This window comes from Schistocerca serialis, chromosome 2, assembly GCF_023864345.2.
Source record: "Schistocerca serialis cubense isolate TAMUIC-IGC-003099 chromosome 2, iqSchSeri2.2, whole genome shotgun sequence".
Taxonomy (NCBI): domain Eukaryota; kingdom Metazoa; phylum Arthropoda; class Insecta; order Orthoptera; family Acrididae; genus Schistocerca; species Schistocerca serialis.
Window position 1 is genome coordinate 594944029 of NC_064639.1, and position 26740 is coordinate 594970768.

The 26740-nt window shown below is 38.2% G+C and overlaps 1 protein-coding gene and 1 non-coding gene across 3 annotated transcripts in view; one reads left to right on the top strand and one right to left on the bottom strand.

The window, feature by feature from the left end:
• LOC126457615 (phospholipid scramblase 1) overlaps positions 1 to 26740 on the top strand; it is a 160187-nt gene that overhangs the window by 109571 nt on the left and 23876 nt on the right. For both annotated transcript variants that reach the window (XM_050094070.1, XM_050094071.1), the window contains exon 6: positions 6994 to 7158. In XM_050094070.1, coding sequence (XP_049950027.1) covers positions 6994 to 7158 — 165 coding nt within the window. The remainder of the gene's footprint in view (positions 1 to 6993; positions 7159 to 26740) is intronic.
• On the bottom strand, positions 9429 to 9503 carry Trnap-cgg (transfer RNA proline (anticodon CGG)). The gene has a single exon. It is a non-coding gene; the product is annotated as a tRNA-Pro (tRNA).

Below are 26740 nucleotides of genomic sequence, written 5' to 3' on the forward strand. Positions count from 1 at the left end.
AATTTAGGTTGGTGTTATATCGACACCTGTGGTACTCAGTGCAAAAAACCAGGCCTAAATGTTGTTGGATCCATTGGACAGAGAGAGAGAGAGAGAGAGAGAGAGAGAGAGAGAGAGAGAGAGAGAGAGAGGATATCATATATTGGGGGGGGGGGGGGGGGGGGGAAGATTTAAAAACAAGGGAGATATGATTTTCAGTGTGCTTATGGGGTCATATTGACCCCAATGGTACTCACTGCAGAAACCAAGAATAAAACTTAATGTATTGTAAATATAAAAATGAACAAAACATCATTGGATACAATTGACTTAGAAGAAGAAAATTGTGTATTTTGAATGTATATATTTCCAGTGTGCTTATGGATCAGATTGACCCCAATAGTACAAGAAGGGTTAAACAATCACTCTTCCCATGCCTCATATGCTAATAGAATGAGAAGAAACCCTGTGACATACTCTCTGCCATGCAATTCACAGTGGTTTTGCAGAGTACGGATGTAGATGTATATGTTAACCCATTGAATGCACAATTATCCTTGATGTGTTCTGAGTGAAGTAGTGAGAGAGACTGAAAGAGTATAAGAGAGAAGCATCAGTTGACTGTGTTTGTACATATGCTGGGTAAAATGCCACGCATCTGAACTAATGAAGAATATGCAGATATGGTGTATTTTTGTGGCTTCTGCAGTGGTAGTGCTCCTGCAGCTGTCGAAGAATACCATTAGCGTTTTCCATCAAGTTGAACATCTGATCATAGAGTTTTCAGCACATTGTGTGAAACAGATATTCTTCCATGTTCCCATTTTTCTTCTGAACATGTAGTTCAACAACCTTTGCAGGAACAGCAACACATTGTTAAAATGGTGCAGCATAGTCCTACTACTGGTACATGACAATTTTCTGCATGTATGAATGTCCACAAACACCCGAATGGTAAACAGTACATGCAGAAAACTTGTATCCATTTCTGATACAGTGTATCCACAATCTTCGCGTTGGTGACACTGCCACATGACTTGATTTTTTTCATTGGTTAGATGGCAATCATCCTTTTCTTCCATTAATACTACTCACTAATGCAGCCACATTTACATGGAATGGAATCAACAACACACTTCATAATTGTCAGTGGGCACAGGAAAACCTACACGCTGCAATGGAAACTAATTTCCAAGTTTGTTTTTTGAACAATGATTGATGCAGCATGATCAGTAACATTTTAGAAGAGTGAATAATGGGACAGAATTACTTGGAGTTTTTGGAAAACTCATTTGTTGAACACCTTGAGAAAGTTCCTTTGGCCATGTGGACTGCAATGTACTTTCAACATGATGGTGGCCCTCAACATTGTACCTGACTTATGAGAGAACATCTCAACCACGCTTACCCAAATCACTGCATTGGTTGTGGTAGTACAATTAATTGACTATGAAGATTGCCAAACCCTACGCCATTAGATTTTTGTTTAGGGAGTTGAATGAAGTCTGAGGTGTACAAACGAAAGGTGAATGCAGAAGATGAACAACTTGGTCACATCATGGAGGCTTCTGCCCTCATTAGGGAACAAACAGAGGCACTCAGACAAGCAGCACAACACATTTTCCAGAGAGTGCACAAGTGCATTGAAGTTGATTGTGGGTTATTCAGACATTTATTGTGAGCTGTACAACAGCTCTAATGTAGCGTGTACAATAATACTTAGAGGTGAGTGTGTTAAAAGAATGTATTTTTCAATTGATGTTTTGTAAAATGCATGTTGCAATGTTTAGTACCTGTTGCACATGTGTAAGCCTGACTGCATATCGAAGAATACAGAAAATACATAACAGTGTGCATTATGTGTGTTCTGTCTCGGAAGCCATTGAGAATAGGGCATATTTCCATATTCAGTTTTCAGCTTCAGTTGATTGTTCATCTTATATCCCTGAATATTGACTACCCCTCCTGGGACAGACTGTAGACCAAAGTAAAAAAGCAAAGCTTCACGTTATGGCCCAGACTGGCCAATCTGGACCAACCAACCACCATGTCATCCTCTGCCAGTTCTGTCATTTGGATGCAGTATGGAGGTGTAGTGGATCAAAACACAGTGCTCCTGGTCGTTGTTGGCTTTCTTGACCTTGGAGCCACTACTTCTCAATCAAGTAGTTCCCTCAGTACCATGAGGCTCAGTTCGCCCTGTTCCAGTCCTACCACCAAGGAAAAGTCCCTGGCAGCACTGGGAATCGAACCCAGGTCCTCCACATGGAAGCCAACATATTGAGGTGGATAAATAGATATGTAGTTAGAAAGAAACTGGGAGTAGGTGGTCAAAATAGTATATTACTAGAATTTAATTAAGAAAGTGTTGTACTGGATCAAATTAAGCAAGTAATTCAGCATCTTAGAAAATATGGACACAATAAAAGCCAACAATTATTTGATGGAGGTATTTAAGCAAATAGCTAAATGAGTTTGAGGTATGAAGAAGGCAAGTCTAAAAAAAAATGTCAATTGAAACAAGGTAATTATTAAAGAAAAATGAGAGTTTCACAAAGACAATAATATCATAAAAGAATATGCTATATAAAACAGAATTATTTGGAAATGCCTTCACAAGAATGTGAGAAGATCTGTTTAAAATTTGAAATGGAAGTGATCGAAATCCATAAGAGGATGAAGGAATCAAATAGAAAATTCAGTTGGGTCAACATCACATCTCACCAGTTATGATGGCAGCTGTCAAACTAATTAACAACCATATGGAAAATTCTTTAGATGTCTGTATAACTGAACTGACAAATGGGAAACAAAGACATTTAATTATGAAAATAATGCCATTCTGGAAATTAGTAGTTGATGGCGTGTAAAAGAGTATTTGAAGTATGAAAAAACAGAAGGGCCAATAGGCACCAGTATGTCAGCAGAAATTATTAAATCTGGAGGAAAACTAATACAGTAACAAACTTGTAGAATTAATTACAGAATGGCTGCATATTGTAACAAATCTCTATAACTGTAACAATGCTTAAGTCTTATATTTCTCAAGATAAAATACAAACAAGACACACAGCAAGATAGAACAGTGACTGTCACCAGGATAGTGGAAAATTCAGATTTGAAAGACATGTCAGAAAAGGAGATTCCATTTCTAATCTCATCTGTTTTTGAGGAAGCTCAGATCCTTTGACTGAGATAACAAAGAAGGAGTACAAGTGTGTGATATAAAAAAAAGAAATTAAAACTAACATGGATTGGATTTTATAAACTAAATGTCTTCCAGTGTGCGAGAAACAGAAAGTTTACAATATTGTCTTACAAGTTTTGACTTATGGCAGCACCCTTGCGATTCCTCACTGAGCAGTGAAGAGATGCATGTTTGGAATTATTAAACGAGACAATTAAACGTAGAAATGTATTTTGAAACTAACTAGACTGGAAAACACAATTGTGATGTAAATGAAAATGAAATAGTGATGTGGAGAACACTTAGTCAGGCAGTGGATAGTAGATGGATCTAGGAAAAGACCAAAGCATAAACCTAATGGAATGTGGGTGGATGGGATTAGAGAAAGTACCACAGTAACTAAAGCTCTTTGAAGCCTTTGTCAGACAGTAGATGTTAAAAGGTCGATTATGGTGATGGTATATTAACTCAACTGCCAAGTGTCAGAGTACAAATTCAAAGCTTTATACCCCCATCTCTCTCTCTCTCTCTCTCTCTCTCTCTCTCTCTCTCTCTCTCTCTCACACACACACACACACACACTCACTCACTCACTCACTCACTCACTCACTCACTCCTCCCCCTCTCCCTTTCTGCCCTGTACACCATGCCCACTCCATCCCTCCCCCCTCCTGCCCTTTCTGCATGCCTTTGGCCTCTAACAGTGGTATGTTTATGATGGATATTTCAAGTAGCATCACCATTTAGAAACAATATTATATCATAATTAACCCTATAGCTACTACTGGGCAGCCAAAGTTGCAGCATGTGTGAAATATTCATTTTACCTCTCTTCCTGTTTCCTTCTTCTGAAACTGCCATTGAAAGACCCTTCCCTCAGCCCACAACTGTAAAATGATGCTGTTACGACAATCTTACTTCTATTACAGTAGTATCATAATGAAATAAGTATTATCTAACAGATCCCTGCTGTTAATACTTGTGGCAACACTGTACTTGATTTACTTGGTTGCCACTGGCATGACTCACTCAGATTTAACAACACAGCTGTAATTGCTACACCACTACAGTATTACTAAATTGTAATATTTTTGCATTGGATGTCGAAGTGCTATTCTATTTGTGATGCTACCATTCCTTTTCTTTCAATTAGTCCTTTCCTAATTAGGAATTATCTGCGTTTCACAGTGCAGCATCGGACATTGGAAAGTTAACAGCCACGTGCTGTATCTGCTCATTAATACTTTCATCAAAGTGCAGCTTATTATGTGATTGTGCATACAAGCTAGTGCACAAATAAATATAAGTAATTTGAATTTTGATTGCATAGAGATGGAAATATTATCTGAACCATTCACCGTTTCATCATTTTGAGATGACTGTACAAGAAACCTTAGCGTAACCCATAAAACAATATAATAAAATCACTTGAATCTGTCTACACTTAAGTACATGAGCCATCATAATATAAAAACACTTCAGTAAGTATAAGGAATTACTACCCAGAAGATAATTGTACAGTTAACCTGCATTTGGCTGAAGGTTGGTGTTTTAATCAGAAACTTTTAACTTATTTATTTATAAGTTGTTACTGTCTGCAAAAGTAAGTGGAAGTTCACTTTATCGTAATGATATGATAATAGTGAATATAGTGAATGTAATTTTTATGACATTCCTTGATACTTTAAAAATATTAGAATTCTGTCACATGGAAAAAGATGTACCATTTCCCTGATTTCAGTTACGACAATGCCTACTCTTTGTAATATAGAATTTGGCATATTATCTTTTGATGTCTACTTCTTGGCATAGTTCACAGCTAGATGATATTTTAGGTGGAGAAAGATAGATCTTTAGAATTATGAGTGCTGATCATCTTTTGATGTTGTAAATTGCTTTTCCATGCTATTACTTTGTTCTAGTAACTGTTGTTGAACATGGGAAATGATATTAGTTAAGGGCAACACAAGTTTGAAATCACTCACACTTTGTGAATAAAAGCACATTGTGCACTATGCTGTTAATAATAATAATAATAATAATAATATAATTATTCAAAAATTCAATTAGCATACTTTAACTTTCAGTAATGGCTGCTGTCCGACTTGTTCACAGTTTCTGGTAACACTCAGAATAAAAACATTTCGATGTTCAGTTGCTGTGCTGAGCTTTAAGTTTGCTTCCATTGAAAATGCCACATAAATTTCTAACAGCTGTACCACTTTCACTTATGGCTCTTGAAGGTAGCTTGCACCGCTTACAAGCTGCTGAATACATAATATGAAATGCTAGCCAGCATCCATTGGAAGCCTTTCAATGTCCATATTAATGTCGTGATACTGGCTCCTCATTATATGCAAATATAGAGCCACAGTTAATCCACTTTGACATTGTACAGCTATTGAACATACTACTTTTTCACAAGTTGCATTATTAATACAGTTTGTCGAGGCACTATACTGTCTGCTCACTCATTTGTACAGAAGTGGCTTTGCACTGTGAATCTTAAGAACAGACATCTTTCTATCACTCCTAAAGAACAACTTCATAAGCAAGACACACACACAGACCAATGAGAAAGGTGGGCTTACGTAGTGTCCTTTGTCCTGCCATCTTACTTACGTCACATCCAAATAATCCTAACCGTTTCTCTCTCTTTAAATATGTAATTCTTTTTACAATATAATTTAGTTCTTTGTTTTACATGTAACAAAACCAACATTTTGACAAATAATTCATTTTATATACTACACAGAAAAGAATGGCTTATATTACATATTTTTCTCACTAGGTGGCAACATCCTTCAGTACAGTTCTTAGCATGTGATGTCGCTCTGCCTTATTTCATATTATTTCCACTAGATGACATATGCTTATGTTTAATTTTGACACTCACTTTCAGACAGATCGTCTGGTCTACATGTGTTGCCATCTCATGAAGTGAACATCATTTTTGAGGTAACGATAATCGGTATGCGTACATGTATCATTACATATTCTTTTTAGGGCTTTCATATTCTGCTGACTGAATTTTAGAGTGCGAATATGACAGTGGGAGTGCTTTTCATAGAAAACCTCAACCTTCGTTGCTCTCAGTGTGATACATGAAGCAGTTTATAAACTGTAGCAAAGCAAGAGCATGTTATCCCCAATGTGGCCAATAAAACACTTCAGTTTTCAAACCAATCATCATGTTGCTGATCTTTGTTATATTTAATTACAGCAAGATGGTAACAGGTTAGTTATAATACACCAAGCCCTTTTGTTTCAACTGGCAGTATGTTGAATGAGCTGAGTTTTTAAAACTTCTTTAATGTGTGGCCTGCTCCTCAGACTGTTATGGACAAGATTTTATGCATTTCTGTACTGATATCTTGTGACCTTATGTGATAAGTAGCTATGATTTTTTTCAGTTCTGATTTCTCTTCATCTAATTATGTGTCGACAGTGTACATTAAACAAAGATTACAGTACACATTTTAAATTAATTTATTTTAAATTTGAGTGCTTGGAACAAAGTCATTACTCTTGCCACTACATTACCGCCATCACATCATCAACAAGAACAAGTTATGCTTTCAACTTAGCATACAGTCCATTACATTTATCATTAGAGCATTGTTTTAATCATAAGGCTTTACTTTAATTTCGGAAATAGAAATTACTTATAAACTAGTATATGTTAAGTCTTTCAGTTTGTTAAACAATAGTGTAGGGCATGTATCTTGTTTGTCTCTTGTCGTGTCTGAAGCTTATTTTGTATGTCCACAAACATATGTGTATGTATACATATTTATTAACATATGTTTCTTTCTTTCCTTCTGCAGAGCATGGAAGTATCATCACCTCCAGGAACTACTGTTGGATATATTCAGCAAGAATGGAGCATTCTGTCACCTCAGTTTAGCATAAAGAATGCAGCTGGTGATGTTGTGCTGAGGATTGAAGGCCCAATTTGCACATACAGTATTTGTGGTGATGTAGAATTTAAGGTAAGGTCAACTTGTCAAATCTGGCCATGGGATTTATAGATGCTGCACGTGTGCTATCTACGTAGATGTCTCCAACAACTTCAGTACTCTAGAGACGGTGGAGAAAAGTGTACAGAAAATATAAGTAGTTAAGCAACAGGTCTAACAGGACAGAAAAAACACATGTTAAGGCTAGTAGTATTCAGAAGGTGAAAGACCAAAAAAGGCACTTCTGCTAAGGCATCTTCACGGGAGGGTAATGGCAGAAGGAGAACAAAACTTCCTGTGTGTAGTGAACATCAAATAGCTAGTATTTTCTTGCCAAGTGAAGGTTCTGCAAAGTCATCTCTGATTTAGGCTTTCTGGAGACAGTTCTCCATTGGGAAGATATTTTAATGATGTTTGAGGGAAGGGGATTTGACTGTAGCCTTATCTAAATGGTGACATGATGTAAGTCATTGAGAATGCTCCTTACACTAATATGAATTCTCTCTCTCTCTCTCTCTCTCTCTCTCTCTCTCTCTCTCTCTCTCTCTCTATCTCTATTGGCGATATTACAAGCCATGGATGAAACATGCTGTCAGATGAATAAATGTAATATTTGAGTAGGTGCTAAAAGGATGGAGTAATTATACATGAATCTGACTGATGTAATGCTTAAAACCACATATGCCATCATCTCTATCTGAGCATTTTAGTAGGAGTAAAAATATTTTCTATATAAACTGTGTTCCATGTCTACAGTTTAGAATGGGGTGTTCATTCTAGTGCAGAAGTTTTTTACAGGTTGCCAGCAGATACCAAGCACACTATTATACAGTCAGATCTTCATAAAGATTTCATAGTGGTTCAGAGATTAGCAACTTGCTTTAATGTTAAAGTTGTGCTCCTCACTAAATGCAGAAAATTAGACTACAATATTAGTGAGTCACTGTTGGAATCAGTCAACTCATACAAATACCTGGGTAACAATTTGTGGAAATATGAAATGTATTGATCACATATGCTCAATAATAGGTAAAGCTGTGTAACTGACTTTGATTCATTGGTAGAATATTGGGAAAAAGCTGTTGGCATACAAGGGAGACTATTTACAGCACACTCATGCACCTGTATTAGAGAAGAATGAAAAATTCTCCTATCATAGCACAAAAAAAGGTGAATATGTCCAGGACAAAAAAGGTGAATACATTCTGGATGGAGTTAGGGATACAAGAGAAAGGAACTATGTAGCTTTTCAACTTATCTGGCAGCTTCAAAGATATTTAAATCAAAACATCTTCACATATTTGCATGTTTTTACTTCTTATGTTAGTTCACATGTCTTATCCCTCCCCCAGAAAAACTTTCTTAGCTATTGCATGTGTGCTCTTCATCCATATGATATTGTGTATATTGTTTACTATGACTGTCAAATCTTCTGGTTTTTGGGCACAAGATCAGAGACTTCATCCTATCAATTGCAAGATGCAGGTGTGCCAACACCTTGCACCTGAGAGAGCTCATTGAGCTGGGGAAACAGGGTTAGATGGTAGTTTGAGGTACACTGATGCACATTCGCCAATTCATATGCAGCAAGGGAAGTCAGACTCAAAATTGTATCAGTAAATTGTCGAAGTATTCGTAACGAAGTTCCTGCTCTCCAGGTCAATTCTCATGCTCAAGTTATTCTTGGGATCGAAAGCTGGCTGGGACCAAAAATGAGAAGTCTGAGATATTTAGCGAGGAATGGAATGTACATTGAAAAGATAGGAGGAGGAGCATTCATTGCAGTTGACAAAAATATTGTTTCTATTGATGTGGAAGTTAAGTGTGACAGTGAAACTATCTGGTTGCATGTAACAGGTGTAGGTGAAACCAAGTTAATTGTTGGATGTTTTTACTGGCCAGTCAATTTTCCTGTGACAGTTGTAGAGTCTTGAAGAATGTCTGTAGTCAGTAGCTAGATGGAGGTGACTTTTAACATACAACATAGAATGGGATGTCTATTGATTCATTTCGAGGAGTACAGACAGACAGTCATGTGAAAATACTTTTGAACATGTTTACTGAAAACTGTCTTGAGCAGCTAGTTCAGCAGTCCACACACAGTGGACATGTCTTGGACCTTGTAATTACAAAGAGGCAGGACCTTATCGACAACATCAGTACAGAAATGGGTATTAGTGATCATGATGTCACTATAGTAGCTATGGTTACTAAAGTTAATAAATCAGTTAAGAAGGTGAGGATAGTATTTCTGCTAGAAAGAGCAGATAAGCAGTTGAAACTTCCTGGCAGATTAAAACTGTGTGCCCGACCGAGACTCGAACTCGGGACCTTTGCCTTCCGCGGGCAAGTGCTCTACCAACTGAGCTACCGAAGCACGACTCACGCCCGGTACCCACAGCCTTACTTCTGCCAGTATCTCGTCTCCTACCTTCCAAACTTTACAGAAGCTCTCCTGCGAACCTTGCAGAACTAGCACTCCTGAAAGAAAGGATATAGCGGAGACATGGCTTAGCCCCAACCTGGGGGATGTTTCCAGAATGAGATTTTCACTCTGCAGCGGAGTGTGCGCTGATATGAAACTTCCTGGCAGATTAAAACTGTGTGCCCGACCGAGACTCGAACTCGGGAGGTTCGCAGGAGAGCTTCTGTAAAGTTTGGAAGGTAGGAGACGAGATACTGGCAGAAGTAAGGCTGTGGGTACCGGGCGTGAGTCGTGCTTCGGTAGCTCAGTTGGTAGAGCACTTGCCCGCGAAAGGCAAAGGTCCCGAGTTCGAGTGTTGGTCGGGCACACAGTTTTAATCTGCCAGGAAGTTTCATATCAGCGCACACTCCGCTGCAGAGTGAAAATCTCATTCTGGAGATAAGCAGTTGTTAGCATCCCACACAAGGAACTGACAGTATTTAGTTCCAGTAAGTTGGATGTAGGGATGGGCAGAGTTTTAGCAGATTGTAAATCATGATCTGCAGAATTATGTGCCTGTTCAGTCGGTTAAGGATGGAAAAAGACCGACTGTAGGTTTAATAACAAGGTTCAGAAACTGCTGAGGAAGCTGAAAATATCTATGCATGAAGCATGCAACTATTATCACCGTCACACCTTAGTAAAAGATCTGGCTGAGAACTCGATAAAATTGTGGTCCTATGTAAAATCACTAAGTGGTTCTAAGGCTTCCACCCAATCACTTTTCACATGTCATACTGTGAACTCTGGATGAAGGGCAGCAGCAGATTCCGTATTTCTAGATTTGCAGAAAACATTTGACCTAGTGCCCCATTTCAGGCTGTTAAAGAAGATACAATCATATAGAAAAAGTTTACAGATTTGTGAGTGGCTCGAAGACATCTTAAGTTATAGAACCCAGTATGTTCTCCCCAATGGTGAATTTTCATCTGAGACTAGAGTATTGTCAGGAGTTCCCCCGGGAAGTGTGATAGGACTACTATTATTCTGTATGTACATTAATGATTTGATGGACAGGGTAGGCAGCAATCTGCAGTTGTTTGCTGATGATGCTGTGGTGTATGGGGAAAGTGTCATCTTTGAGTCACTGTAAGAGCATACAAGATGACAGAAAGATTTCTAGTTGGTGTGATGAATTACAGCGAGCTCTAAATGTAGAAAAATTCAAGTTAATGCATATGAGTAAGAAAAACAAACCTGTAATGTTTGGATAAGCATAAGTAGTGTCCTGCTTAACACAGTCACATCATTTAAATATCTGGGCATAAAGTTCCAAAACAATATGAAATGAAAAGAGCATGCGAGGATTGTGGTAGGAAAGACAAATGGTCAACTTCAGTTTATTGGGGGAATTCTAGGAAAGTGTGGTTCATATAGGATACTAGTGTGACCTGCTCTTGAGTACTGCCCAAGTGTTTTGGGATCCATACCAGGTTGGATTAAAGGAAGACTTCGAAGCAGTTCAGAGATGCACTGCTAGATTTGTTACTGGTAGGTTTGAACAACATGCAAGTGTTACGGAGATGCTTTGAGAACTCAAATGGGGATCCCTGGAGAAAAGGCGACATTCTTTTCGAGGAACAAACAGTATTGAGAAAATTTTGAGAACCGGCATTAGAAGCTGACTGCAGAACAATTCTGTTGCCTCCAACACACATTGCTTCTAAGGACCACAAAGATACTAGAAATTAGGACTCATATGGAGGCAAATAGACAGTCATTTTTTTCTTTGTTCTGTATGCGAGTGGAAGAGGAAAGGAAATGACTAGTAGTGGTACGGGGTACCCTCTGCCATGCACCATAAGGTGGATTGCGGAATATCAGTTTAGATGTAGATGTAGAGCTCATGAAAAAGTGCAAATGTGTCAAGATGTTTTGATTTAAATGTCTTTGAAGCTGCCAGAGAAATTGATAAGCTAGTTCCCTTCTTTTAAATCCCTAGGTCTGCCCAGGACATACTCAGCTTTTTTGTGCTATGATAGGGGTATTTTTCATTCTGGTTCCCAACTTCTACTCTACTATAATTTTAACATTAGACTGCCATAGCTTGGCAGCCGATGTAGATTTTTGTTGAGGAGGAGGAGGAGATTAGTGTTTAACGTTCCGTCAACAACAAACTCGGATTGAGGAAGGATGGGGAAGGAAAGCGGCCATGCCCTTTCAAAGGAACTATCCCGCGCATTTGCCTTAAGCAGTTTAGGGAAATCGTGGAAAACCTAAATCAGCTTGGTCAGATGTGGGTTTGAACCATTATCCTCCCTGCATTTTGTTGACTCCAGTGACAACTGATCAGGTGTAGGCTATTTATTGCCTTTCAAACCATGTTACTTATATCATGTCAATGGATAAGGCTCTCACAAAACAACAAGACAAACATTAGTTACATATATTTGTCTACCTCAATACAAAATTTGAACCAGACTGAAACACAGAACTGGCACAAGTAAAAAAACTCACAAAAAATGTGTTTTTTGCATATAAAATCCAAATGAAGCTAGATTTTTGAAAGCAAGATTTCAATTTTATCTTAATAATGTGTTTTGATTTATTTTAATCACTTTAAACTGTTTCTGGGCATTCAGTTCATGTAAGAATGAATGTGTCTTGCTACATTTACCTCGACTTTACTTCATTATATCCCGGCAATGGATAAAGATTATTTGATTTAAAAAAAATTCGCTTGGATTGTATCCATTTATCTTACTTAGTGCAGAGTTTGAACTGATTCATACAAATTTAAAGTATAGAAGTGGCACACTGAAAAAAACCTCCCAGACCAACATATTTTTTGCACATATTTTCATGTAAAATCCAAAAGGTGCAAATAAAAACTGATTTGCACAATTTGCCTGGGCACCAGCTCCAATTCATTGTTCAAACTATGCTTAATATACTGTATCATAGCTACAGTATGACAGGGGTTTGAATGGCTAAACAAATGGCAACCACTCTGGGCTAAACCAAAAACTTTGTGCCCCATGTTCCTAGGTCAAATAGGAACTAAGAACAATAACCCACCCAAACTGGGATTCTGCGTGTGGCCTTCTCAAACATATTTGTTACAGCACTGTATCAATACTGATCAAGTGTGTGGAACTCATATGAACTAGGGCTAACTGGAAATATTGAATGTGTATGAAGAATTGTAGAACATATAATCACAGCTTTGTTTAACTCGTGGGAAAAATTGAAAACTGGAAATTGAAGACTCTTGGAGTTAGATGTGGACTATCCCACGAAAGTCTACTTACATAGTTTCAAGGTCTTTTCTTGGAGCATTATGTTCCCCCAGCTGTTTTTAGCTTTCCCAACCTCACAGCAGCAACACCCCATTTAAATGCCTTCTCAATTGCCATCTAGTCCAGTCAATGAAGGAAAATTAGGGGAAACCATTCGTGTAGTCATAAATTATTTTTCTGTGGTAGAAGGGAGAGTCATGAACAACATACTAAAAATTGTGATCAGTGGGGAGTGAGTGTGGGGGGGAGGGGCTGTTTGAAGGTCACTTTTTGCATTTTTCTTGAATAACATGAATACCAGTGCTTGTACCAAAAATGTTTCCCAGTACAAAATTAAATTACAATAAATTTCTTACAAAAAAGGCTCTGTTCCTTTTTGCTCTAGGGCTAATAGTCTCAGCATTTCAGGAGATGAAAAAAATCGCAAATAATGAAATATAGTGCTTCAATGGTTTAAATCAATATTTATTGATAAATGAAGTGGGTTAAAAACAAATGTTAAAAATGTGTACCGCATGTAGATGCATTAGAGCCATGTTATGGGATAAATTGTGTTCTGAGTGCATAACAGTGAGGAAAGAATAAGGGTGAAGAGTGGTCATCTTGTGCACCAGCTTTAGCATTCTTCCAGGAAAGGTAATTTCCTCCTCCATGAGCACTGCTCGCTTTTCAGTTTACTATACCTCTCCACCATTTCCTGTGTAATTACCTTATGTGAGTTCTCAAAATAGTTTCATTGAGCTCGTGTTGGGGGAAGTGCAAGTAATCATAAATGAATATTGAATACACAATGAGATTTTATCCAGAGAGCATATTGGCTATGGCATTAGAGGAATACCTTCATGTTTTACCATGTTACCATGCAAATGAGGTCATAGGATCAGCGTTGTTGTGCTCAAAATGGAAGGGATTGACAGGGTTGGAAGCCAATCGCAGAAGGAAAGATTAAAAGTTCTCTTATTCCTGCCATTCTAATGGTTATTAATTTCCAGGTCTGTGTAAATGAAGAAATAAACCACATTTAAAATTCCCCTAAATGAAATTCTTGATATTTCTTAATTCATCAACATTACAAATGGTCATGGAACACTCCCGTATCTCATTCGACAGCTTTTTTTAAATATGGTTAATGAAATGATAACAATACTTCTTGCATTACTGATAATATATAAATGAGGTGGTACCCTCTTCAGCTATACTAGAAATTTGGAAAATAATAATTTTGTTTCCCAAGTGATGCATTTCAATTTTAAAAGCATAAATTACTCACAGATGTTCAGGAGAATTTGTTGAATTATGATTGTTAGAGGCATTTATCGAACTACGGAAGAGAGCTGACAGTATGCAGTCCATGGTAACAACACTGTAGATCACTGTTGCCATCTAAATTCTAGATAAGGCTCATCCAGACTCTGCTCCTGGGGCGCTAGCATCTGCGATCTCCAGAGGTCAGCGCCAAGGGCGAATTCGTATGTTGTTGCAGTGGCCAAGCCGTGTCACTTAGCTGACCTTGCGGTTTGCCCGCCATGCCTTGCCATGACGCTGTAATATGCTTTGTACAGAATACGTACCACTGCGCCAGCAGCAATCAAAAGCATTGATGTGACACAAAGCCGTCAGTCAACAGATGTAAGGCTACAGTGGATAGAGATGGATGGTCAACAACATCTGCATAATTTAAACCTGAGTGGGAAATTAATTTCTTTTGAACTGTTGTCAAAAATCTTGCCAAATGTTTATTATTTCATCGGAATCTCATGAATTTAAAAAGTGCTTGATTGAACAGCACTTAAATAACCGTCATAAAGATCAGTTCAGAAATTTGTCGCAAAAGGAACACCAGTCAGAGCTTGAAGAACTGAAAGAAAATTTCATGCAGCATTACAGTGAAGTGTTTCCTATCTTGTGACTCTTTAGCATTTATAAATATGGTAAATAAAACTGTATTTTATAATCTGATATGTCACGTAGCAATTTGCCAGTTATCGAATATCAGATTATCAACAACAAGAAACATTTCTTTTCAGTTAATTTTTATATTTGGGTTGCATTAAATCATGTCACACAGACATAAGAAAAAGTTTCAGGTACATTAGTTTTTGCCACTTTCTGAAAAGCCATCACAAACACTCCCTCGGACAGCAAAGTGTCGTTAAGAGTCATTCTGTGTTTTTGTGTATTTGTGTTTTGGTGGATGGGAAAACAAATGTTATAGTTTGCTCAATGTTTTCAGTTAATTAAAACACAGATATTCCAATAGATAAAAATTTATTTTGCAACCACATTTTGCTGTCCTTGCTAGTGTCTATGACCGCTTTTCAGAGGAACTGGGAGAAAAATTGTAAAGTTGTAAGGTTTTTTTTGCCATGGTAGGAGCATAAAGTAGGTGGGCAAAGTTTGCGTGTAAGTTACAAATGCTTGCTGAGAATTGCGAAAGCAGGGAAACCCTTTGCAGCTGAGAATCTCATCAGAGATTGCCTGGTCGACTTGGCAGCATATATTTGTCTAACAGACCTCACGGAAAATTTTTAAAAAATAGCTCTTTCATCTCAAAGTGTTGCTTACCAAGTCGAGGATATGGCCTTGGATATGGAGCAGCAGTTAATGGAGAGAGCGACAAACTTCCTTTCATTTTCTGTTGCTCTTGATGAGTCCACGGACATTGTGGACACAGCTCTTCATATTCATTCGGAGTGTCAACGACAATCTGTGTGTCGCCAAAGAATTTCTTGACCTTATACCATCAAAAGACACAAACACCGTAGTGTTTTGAGAATTTCTGTGCATATTCTAGAATCACTCGGCCTTCTACCATCTCGAACACACGATATTTTAGATGTGAGTGGGAGAAAGGAACCCTATCTACTGCGTGTCACCTGTCTGTGTGTGCAGGTTTGAAGTTTGTCATACAAAGATGGTAGACACGGTGATCGAACAGCACCGACAAGTACTTGTCGGTCAGTCCATGGAAGTCATAATGAAGGCACACGGCAGCACCAAGGAACTTCTGTGTTATTTTGGGTTGTTATGTAACTGTGGCTATTGTTAGTCACGAAAGAACAATAGAGTGAAAAAAGATTTTTAGTAACTTTTCACTTGAACTTGCTAGAGGCAAGACGTGTGTATGATTCCTGTATAATAGAGTCGTGGTTATAAAGCCAACTCTGTTGTAACTGTAACTTAATTGTTTCTAATGTGAGGTGACATGGGTGACTTACAAGAAGTCAATTGTTTATGTGAGAAGTGTGTATTTTGTTCTTTGTGGAAGTTCAGATATACCGATAGTTGTTGAAAAGTATTATTTGAGTACCTCATTATTTCACAAAGAGAGAGAGAGAGAGAGAGAGAGAGAGAGAGAGAGAGTCTTAAAGGTTCCTGTGACTAGCATCATTCTGAGGAGAAGGAGTTTCTAGAGATTCCAGAAGCCGGCTATCCAGAGAAGAAGATCAGTTAAGCATTCTCAACTAAGTCAACTTGTGTAAGAGGAGTGAGGAGTTTGCACTTACACTCACACACCCTTACTCATCAGAAATGTTAGACCGCGGGTTCGGATATTTTTCCAGCCATGGAAAATGTGTTCAAGTTAATTGGTTTAAAATGGGAATGCCTGACCAGTGTAACAACAGATGGAGCCCTGCCCTACATCTACATCTACATCCATACTCCGTAAGCCACCTGACGGTGTGTGGCGGAGGGTACCTTGAGTACCTCTATCGGTTCTCCCTTCTATTCCAGTCTCAAATTGTTCAAGGAAAGGAGGATTGTCGGTATGCCTCTGTGTGGGCTCTAATCTCTCTGATTTTATCCTCATGGTCTCTTCGCGAGATATACGTAGGAGGGAGCAATATACTGCTTGACTCCTCGGTGAAGGTATGTTCTTGAAACTTCAACAAAAGCCCATACCGAGCTACTGAACATCTTTCCTGCAGAGTCTTCCACTGGAGTTTATCTATCATCTCCGTAACGCTTTCGCGATTACTAAACAATCCTGTAACGAAGTGTGCTGCTCTCCATTGGATCTTCTCTATCTCTTCTATCAACCGTATCTGGTTCGGATCCCACGCTGCTGAGCAGTATTCAAGCAGTGGGCGAACAAGCGTACTGTAACCTACTTCCTTTTTTTTTTTTTTTTTTCGGATTGCTTTTCCTTAGGATTCTTCCAATGAATCTCAGTCTGGCATCTGCTTTACCGACGATCAACTTTATGTGATACAAGGGATACGCACTGGATTCCTGGGTTATGTCAGGTCAAAAATGCCTGAAGTCAGCTGTTCCTAATTCGTGGCAGTCCATTGTCTGATACATCAGGAGGCAGTTTGTGCGAAGGTTGTCAACATAAAAAATATTATGGACACAGTTGTTTGAATGGTTGATTATCTTCACTTGCATGGACTCACCATTGCCAATTTAAAGAATTTCTGGCTGATTTCAAAGCAGGATACCTGGACATCCCCTACCACACCTAAGTAAGATGACTGAGCAGAGGGAAGGTGCTTCATCGGTTTTTCGCCTTGAGGGATGAAATCAATACTTTTTTGAAAATGAAATGACATCCAGAAGAATTACTTCATAATCCTAAGTGGGTGGTGAATTTGACTTTTTTGAGTGATCAAACTGGTCATTTAAATACTTTAAATATTTCACTCCTAGGTGAAAATCACTCTGCTGTTGATTTAGTACAGATGACTCGAGCATTTTTTTTTTAAAAAAAAAAAAAAAACTATTTTGTGTGAAAAATAGTTGTGTGGGGAGAATTGTGGACACTTCCCTGCATTAGACTGTGTTAAAGAAGATGTGGATTTTTCAGATTATGTTCAGATCATTTGTGGATTACAAGAAGAGTTTGAAAAGAGATTTTTGGAGATAAGTGAGCTTCAGCCAGACTTAGATATATTTGTTTGCCTGTTTTCCCTTCGGGCAGAGGATGTCTCGTAAGTGTTTCAACTAGATCTGATTGACCAGCAGTGCGGCATCCGCCTGAAAGACCTCTTTCTTATGTGTAAAACTTCAGATGACTTTTACAGCTGTTTTCCACAAGAAAAGTATCCTCTTTTACCCAAGCACATAGCCAAAGTTCTCTCAATGTTTGGTTCCACATATGCTTGTGAGTGCTGTTTCCCCCTTTTAAAGATTGCTGAAACTAAGAGCTGTACACTACTTAGCGATAAAAATTTGGCTATTTCTTTGAGGTTAGCAATCTCCTGGAATATTGTACCAAACCTAGACAAAGTCATTGCCTTGAAAATGAAAAACTTGTAAAATGTTGGTTGTCTTCTTTAACAATATTGACTGTAAGGATTAAAGGTCTTTATAACCTTATTTCTATTTTTTTAATAAGTATTCAAACTTGGTCAATTAAAATTATTTTGTACAAAACAGCAATTAAAATTATTGTGTACAAAACAGCAAACTAAGGATCTGATTTCTAAACTCTGAAAAGGGATACAAAAACCTGTAACATGAAGTACAACAAAAAATATTTACTTGCAACAACTGACAGTAAGAATGAGACTCTGTATCCTTTGCAGAAAATTATTTCTAAAATAGAATGTTTATGACTCCAGTTCATTTAAGAAACTGATATATCTTTCAGAAGACACCTAGTGTACATATGATGAGTATGCATGTGCAATACTAATAGAATCAGCCTGTAGGTCAGAAAAATTCTAAGTCGTTCTTTGATTCTTGTTTTGGAAATTGTTTTCTAAAGCTTTGTGTAGTAATTCTGCCACACAAACCCTAATTGTTACCTAACTAATAAATGGTTTGCTTGTTTTACCACTCATTGACCACTTTTACAGAGTGCGCTTCCTCTGTTATTTTGTTCATGTTGAATCTGACTGTCGGACAGTCCAGCACAGAGCAGTGCTGTGCGGTTTCACTCGCTCCACAACTCTCTCTTGCTCCTATGCCGACATTAGCAACACACACGGGGTGCTGAGCTACCCTGCCTTGCGCCCACCAGGACAATTCCTGTATGAGCCTATTCTAGATATTTCTACAGTTATGCCATGTGGGTTCTGTTACCAAATCATTTTTGATGACATTCCATCTTTGAATTGAGACATTAAGCTCAGTAGCTCCCTTGGTACTGTTCAGTGGTGTTTGGCTAATTGCTCCATGTCCTCATCTCAGACACTACAGTCTACACGTACTTATCGCTGTCATGTATGGTAAACATTTAAAAAGGAGACACATGATTCATGCTACACATTGAAACTTCAGTCCCCCACTTAACAGTATCGTATAACCCTACTTCTTTTTTTCACAAAGTCATTTATCTACATTATTTCCTTCATCAAATAGGGCACCAGACTAGCTGAGGAGCCATTACTGGTAAATCTGATCCCTCCCAAATTTCTGGCAGGGTTCAAAATCCACATCAAAGTCTTTTGTTTTGATACAGTGTAGAAGATCCATAATTTGCTATGTACTAATTGAAGATACATGCTGTCAAGAGCTGGAGCTCTGCTGCCTGAAGTGGGAAAAATATTAGGTAGTGAAATATTCAAAACTCTACCATCTGGTGAGCAAGATGTATGAAACAGGCGAAATACCCTCAGACTTCAAGAAGAATATAATAATTCCAATCCCAAAGAAAGCAGGTGTTGACAGATGTGAAAATTACCGAACTATCAGTTTAATAAGTCACAGCTGCAAAATACTAACACGAATTCTTTAGAGACGAATGGAAAAACTAGTAGAAGCCGACCTCGGGGAAGATCAGTTTGGATTCCGTAGAAACACTGGAACACGTGAGGCAATACTGACCTTACGACTTATCTTAGAAGAAAGATTAAGGAAAGGCAAACCTACGTTTCTAGCATTTGTAGACTTAGAGAAAGCTTTTGACAATGTTGACTGGAATACTCTCTTTCAAATTCTATAGGTGGCAGGGGTAAAATACAGGGAGCGAAAGGCTATTTACAATGTGTACAGAAACCATATGGCAGTTATAAGAGTCGAGGGACATGAAAGGGAAGCAGTGGTTGGGAAGGGAGTGAGACAGGGTTGTAGCCTCTCCCCGATGTTGTTCAATCTGTATATTGAGCAAGCAGTAAAGGAAACAAAAGAAAAATTCGGAGTAGGTATTAAAATTCATGGAGAAGAAATAAAAACTTTGTGAGGTTCGCCGATGACATTGTAATTCTGTCAGAGACAGCAAAGGACTTGGAAGAGCAGTTGAATGGAATGGACAGTGTCTTGAAAGGAGGATATAAGATGAACATCAACAAAAGCAAAACAAGGATAATGGAATGTAGTCTAATTAAGTCGGGTGATGCTGGGGGAATTAGATTAGGAAATGAGGCACTTAAAGTAGTAAAGGAGTTTTGCTATTTGGGGAGCAAAATAACTGATGATGGTCGAAGTAGAGAGGATATAAAATGTAGGCTGGCAATGGCAAGGAAAGCGTTTCTGAAGAAGAGAAATTTGTTAACATCCAGTATTGATTTAAGTGTCAGGAAGTCATTTCTGAAAGTATTCGTATGGAGTGTAGCCATGTATGGAAGTGAAACATGGATGATAAATAGTTTGGACAAGAAGAGAGTAGAAGCTTTCGAAATGTGGTGCTACAGAAGAATGCTGAAGATTAGATGGGTAGATCACATAACTAATGAGGAAGTATTGAATAGGATTGGGGAGAAGAGAAGTTTGTGGCACAACTTGACCAGAAGAAGGGATCGGTTGGTAGGACATGTTCTGAGGCATCAAGGGATCACCAATTTAGTATTGGAGGGCAGCGTGGAGGGTAAAAATCGTAGAGGGAGACCAAGAGATGAATACACTAAGCAGATTCAGATTGATGTAGGTTGCAGTAGGTACTGGGAGTTGAAAAAGCTTGCACAGGATAGAGTAGCGTGGAGAGCTGCATCAAACCAGTCTCAGGACTGAAGACCACAACAACAACAACAGTGAAATATTGTAAAGCCATTCAAAATTCATTCAGCATTGTGCACAAAACAAAAAAGGCTGCATGTTAAACTTTTGTGATAATTTCACAGAATGTATTTTGTTCACCGTCGTATAGAAAATTACAGGTCCTGTACCACAAAAAAGTATGAAAATTTGATTTTTGTTACATTAGATACCAGCTTTACCAGCAGAAGTAGCCACCAAAACATTCTGTATCCCTGTTGTCAATTTTACAACAGCAAGGATTGATTTTGTTCTGGTAACTTGGAAACAACAAGTAATTAAGTAATATTCTTATATAACTAATAAAACTAGATGTATGCCATTATTTATTAGGCCTACTTGTTCATTCTTAAGACTACTCTCACTGTATCGGTGTGGTGGCTGGTGGGAGCTGCCATTTTCATTCAAGTTGGAAGATAGTGGATTAACTCTAACACATATACAACAAATTCTAATTGCTGTCAACCTTAGCTGTGTACTAAGAGTATCTTCATTGAACATATCAGTAAATTTCAACAATTTTAAATTCTACTACATAAAACATTTCTGGGACTTAAACTCCTCATGCTTTTGTTTACATACATGTAGGTACACTGAAGATTGTTGTTGGTGCTGACCGGAGATGTTCTATTCCTATCAAAATAGCTACTTATGTCAGCCCTCAGATGAGAGTCATCTTAAGATGAACAATTAGTATGGCAACATTCTATCATAAAATATACTGCTATGAGAATAACAGATCAAACACTCTTTTGAAGAAAAATCATTTAAATGTGCAGCATTGTGTGCAAAGATTATGGTAAATCATCTCTCTGATATCTTTGCTTTATGTGTCTCACCTGTATTACAACATGTACATTCAGCAGTCACATGTGTTGGGTATAAAATATCATCTCCATAAAAACTGAATAGTGATCTATTCAACACATTATAATATGCTCCACTGATCAGTTATATTGATCAACTACTCTTGGGGCTAGTTTATTATGTGATCATAACACTGTATTGAAATAAAACTTTCATCAGTGTCACAGCACTCAGTAAAAACATGAAAATGATTAGTTTACATAATCTTGTTGGAACTCCATATGTGTGGTGTGTATTGGTGTTAATAATTACAGATAAAGCATCAATATATCAGTTATTATTCCTCATACTTCAGTGCTATCATTAACTATCGAATACAAATATGAGGTCAGTCGAGTGATGCAAACAAAAATTCCAAACTGCAAAAGATAACCATCAGAATAATGGCTAATTCTAGAAGAGCAATTAGCTGTAGGCATCTATTCAAAAGACCATTTTACAGTATAAGTTTCTACAGTATAATACGAGTGTGATCCCAAAATTAAGGTCTCCTATTTTTTTATAAGTACATAAACCTCTTTATTTCTACAATGATGTACTTCAGTTTACAGCTTGAACATTTAGCTATTTTCGACTTAATCACCATTTCTGTTGATGCATTTTTGTAGATGCTGTGGCAGTTCTTGCATGCCCGTGTCATACCAGCTCTCCGCCATGCTGTTCAGAAAGTTATGAACCTCTTCTTTCACCTTTCTTCTTTCAGGTGTAAAGTGATATGCCCAGGTTTCGTCACCCATGACAATTGAGTCCAGAAAGTTGTCCTGTTCTACTGCAAGGTGGTGAAGAAATGCACGGGAAGCATCAACTCGCTGCATGTGGTCCTCAGTCAGCATGCATGGCACCCATCTTGTGTGCACCTTCCAGTCGTTCAATGTTTCCGTTAAAATTCTGTGAGTGGTGCTTCAGGAAACCTCAGGAACCAACGTGCAGAGATCATCCAGTGTGATTTGCTGATCTTCACGCATGCTTTGCTCATCCTTCAACACTGTCTCCTCAGCAATTGACGGTCTTGCGCTCCTTTGTTCATCGTGAATTTTGGTCCGACCAGGTGCAAACTCTCTACACCACTTATGAACATTTTTGACATTCATGCACGACTCACCATACACTTCCATCAATTGGCGCAGTGCCCTTTGCATTCAAAAACCAAATAACTACGCGCAATTCGCACTTGGCGGTAACATCCAATGGGAGCTCCATTCTCAACAGCTGCCAAGCCAAGACTGAGCGCCTAAGCGCGGCGTGCACGTGTTTACATGCAGCATTTGAAGCAATCTTCATAACAGTGTGACCAACTGCCACACAAACAGAGTTCTGTACTTATTAAAAATAGGAGACCTTACTTTTGGGATTACCCTCATACTACTGTTTGCATGGGAATATACAAACAAGTTCAATAAAAATGAAGATATACATAACCATGCTACTAGAAACAGTATAAAGTTAAGAGTTCTGCAACATACACGGCTAAACTTGAAAGGATTAGTGCTTATATGACAATAAAGTTCTACAACTGTTCACCATTTCATATTTCAAATATTTGTTTGAAAGAGAAATTTAAGCAAACAATAAAACTAATCCTTGTAGAAAGTCCTTTCTATTCAATCCATAACTAACACTAAATGCAAAAAATTGGAAATTAGCATACAATGCAATGAAATTAAAAGGTGCATAGATAGAGAGGGAATAAATTCAAAATGTGTTCTTATGTATGATAAAATAGAAATAGAATGTGTGTAGATAGGTTGTCAAGGATGTACAAAATGTGTTATTATATATGATGTTATTGTATTTAAAAATTGTGTTGTTGTTGTTGTCGTGTACTTCAGTCTAAAAGCCTGTTTGATGCAGCTCTCCACACTGCTCCATCCTGTGCGAGTCTCTTCATCTCTGAATAACTACTGCAACCTACATCCTTGCATTTCAAAAGCATCTATTCTCTTCTTGTCTAAACTGTTTATTGCCCATGTTTCACTTCCAAACATGGCTATATTCCAGACAAATACTTCCAGAAAAGACTTCCTAACACTTAAATCTATATTTGAGATTAACAAATTTCTCTTCCTCAGAAAGGTTTTCTTGCCATTGCCAGTCTGCATTTTATATCCTCTCTACTTCAGCCATTGTCTGCCCAAATAACAAAATTCATCTACTATTTTAAGTGTTTTGTTTCCATGTTAATCCCCCCAGCATCAAGTGATTTAATTCAACTGTATTCCATTAGTCATGTTTTGCTTTTGTTAATTTTAATCTTATATGCTCCTTTCAAGATGCTGTCCACAACGTTCAGCGGTTCTTCCAAGTCCTTCGCTGTGTCTGACAGAATCACAGTGAACCTCAGAGTTTTTATTTCTTCTCCCTGGACTTTTAATTCCTACTCCATATTGTTCTTTGGTTTCCTTTACTGCTTGCTCAGTGTACAGATTGGATAGCATTGGGTATAGGGTGCAACTCTGTCACACGCCCTTCTCAACCACTGCTTCCCTTTCATGCCCTTCGGCTCTTATAACTGCCATGTGATTTCTGTACAAGCTGTAAATAGCATTTTGCTCCCTAGCTACCTTCAGAGTTTCAAAGAGACGATTCCGGTCAACTTTCTTAAAAGCTTTCTCTAAATCTACAAATGCTATAAACATAGATTTGCCTTTCCTTAACATATCTTCTTAGATAAATCGTAGGGTCAGTATAGTCTTGCACGTTCCTACATTTGTCCAGAATTCAAACTGATCTTCCCTGAGGTTAGCTTCTACCAGTTTTTCCAGTCTTCTTCTCTAAAGAACTCATTTTAGTATTTTGCAACCATGACTTATTAAACTGATAGTTCAGTAATTTACACAAATGTCAGCACCTGAACCAGAATTATTACCTTCTTCTTGAAGTCTGAGGGTATTTCACCTGTCTCATACATTTTGCACACCACAACAGAGGGGTATCTGTTTAGAGGCCAGACAAACATGTGGTTCCTGATGAGGGGCAGCAGCCTGTTTAGTACTCACAGGGGCAACTGTCTAAATGATTGACTGATCTGGCCTTGTAACATCAACCAAAACAGTCTTGTTATGCTGGTACTGTGAACAGCTGAAAAGCAAGGGGAAAGTACAGTCATAATATTTTCCAAGGGCATGCAGCTCTACTGTGTGGCTAAACGATGATGCCATCCTCTTGGGTAAAATATTCCAGAGCTAAAATACTTCCCCATTCAGATCTCTGAGCATTGTCCCTTACATTGTCATTACTGCCAGGGCTCTCTGACATTGGAATAGCACCCCAGCATTGGATGTAATGGGAAAGTCTTATAATTAAATGTTTCCCTGTGACATTTAAGTCTCTTCACGATCTACGATATGATCGAAGCAGAAGAAATGAATTAAAATTTGTGCTGTGGCCTGGACTGGAACCCACGTCTTCTTGCTTGCTAGGCAGAAATGCTAACCATTACACCACCACAGCACGATGCTCAGCATTGCTGCATGAACTACCCGGAGGCAGTTGTGGACTCCTACCAAAATTTATTGGTTATGAACTGTAGATTAAAGCCAAAGAAATTGCAAAAAGGTAGCAAATTAGGTAGTTGGGACCTGGATAAGTTGAAATAACCAGAGGTTGTTGAGAGTTTCAGAGGGAGCATTAGACAATGGTTGAATAGAACAGGAGAAAGTAATAAAGTAGAAGACAAATGGATAGCTTTGAGAGTGAGGTAGTGAAGACAGCAGAGGATCAGATAGGTGAAAATACGAGGCCTAGTACAAATCCTTGGATAACACAGGAGATATTGAATTTGACTGATGAAAGGAAAAAATATCAAAATGCAGCAAATGAAACTGCTGAAAGAGACTACAAAAATTTAAGCAAATGAGATTTACAGAAAGTGAAAGGTGATTGAGTAGGAATAGCTATAGGGCAACTGTAATGATTTAGAAGCATGTTTCACGAGGAAAAATATAGATACTGCCTGCGGGAAAATTAGAGAGACCTTTGAAGAAAAGAGAACCAGCCGCATGAATAGCAAGAGCTCAGATGGAAAACCAGTCCTTAAAAAAGATAATTAAGTAGTGTATGTAATAATTATTGTGTTAAACTGACTGCGAATATGTACTTGAATGTGATCCATATATGTACATCCACAGTTGCTAAATAATAATAATAATAATAACTCTGCCTTGTATGATAATTTTCTCTTTCAAGAACTGTACTTTCACTGCAAATACTTCAGCAAAGATTACAGTTGCGTATACTTGCAAACTTGTGTATATGTGTGGAATGTTATGTTGCAACGCAATGCTATATTTTTGTCACACTTCATCTTATATTCTTTACTGATGAAGCCATCTCTGGTGATGAGGTATGAAGTACTATAGCTGGAGTTGTGGCTAATAACATCTCATTTATACATGCATTTTTCTTTGAAAGTCTTGTTTTATTGCACTCGGAAAATATATATATATATATATATATATATAATGGAAGGAAACATTCCACGTGGGAAAAATTATTATAAAAACAAAGATGAGGTGACTTACCGAACAAAAGCGCTGGCAGGTCGATAGACACACAAACAAACACAAACATACACACAAAATTCAAGCTTTCGCAACAAACTGTTGCCTCATCAGGAAAGAGGGAAGGAGAGGGGAAGACGAAAGGAAGTGGGTTTTAAGGGAGAGGGTAAGGAGTCATTCCAATCCCGGGAGCGGAAAGACTTACCTTAGGGGGAAAAAAGGACAGGTATACACTCGCACACACGCACATATCCATCCACACATACAGCTTGTGTCTGTATGTGTGGATGGATATGTGCGTGTGTGCGAGTGTATACCTGTCCTTTTTTCCCCCTAAGGTAAGTCTTTCCGCTCCCGGGATTGGAATGACTCCTTACCCTCTCCCTTAAAACCCACTTCCTTTCGTCTTCCCCTCTCCTTCCCTCTTTCCTGATGAGGCAACAGTTTGTTGCGAAAGCTTGAATTTTGTGTGTATGTTTGTGTTTGTTTGTGTGTCTATCGACCTGCCAGCGCTTTTGTTCGGTAAGTCACCTCATCCTTGATCAGTTCAAGAGTCGGTGGCAAACATGAAAGGCAAGTTCCTGGTTCACAAACCAGTCTGGCACACTGTTTGCATCTGCCAAGGAGTT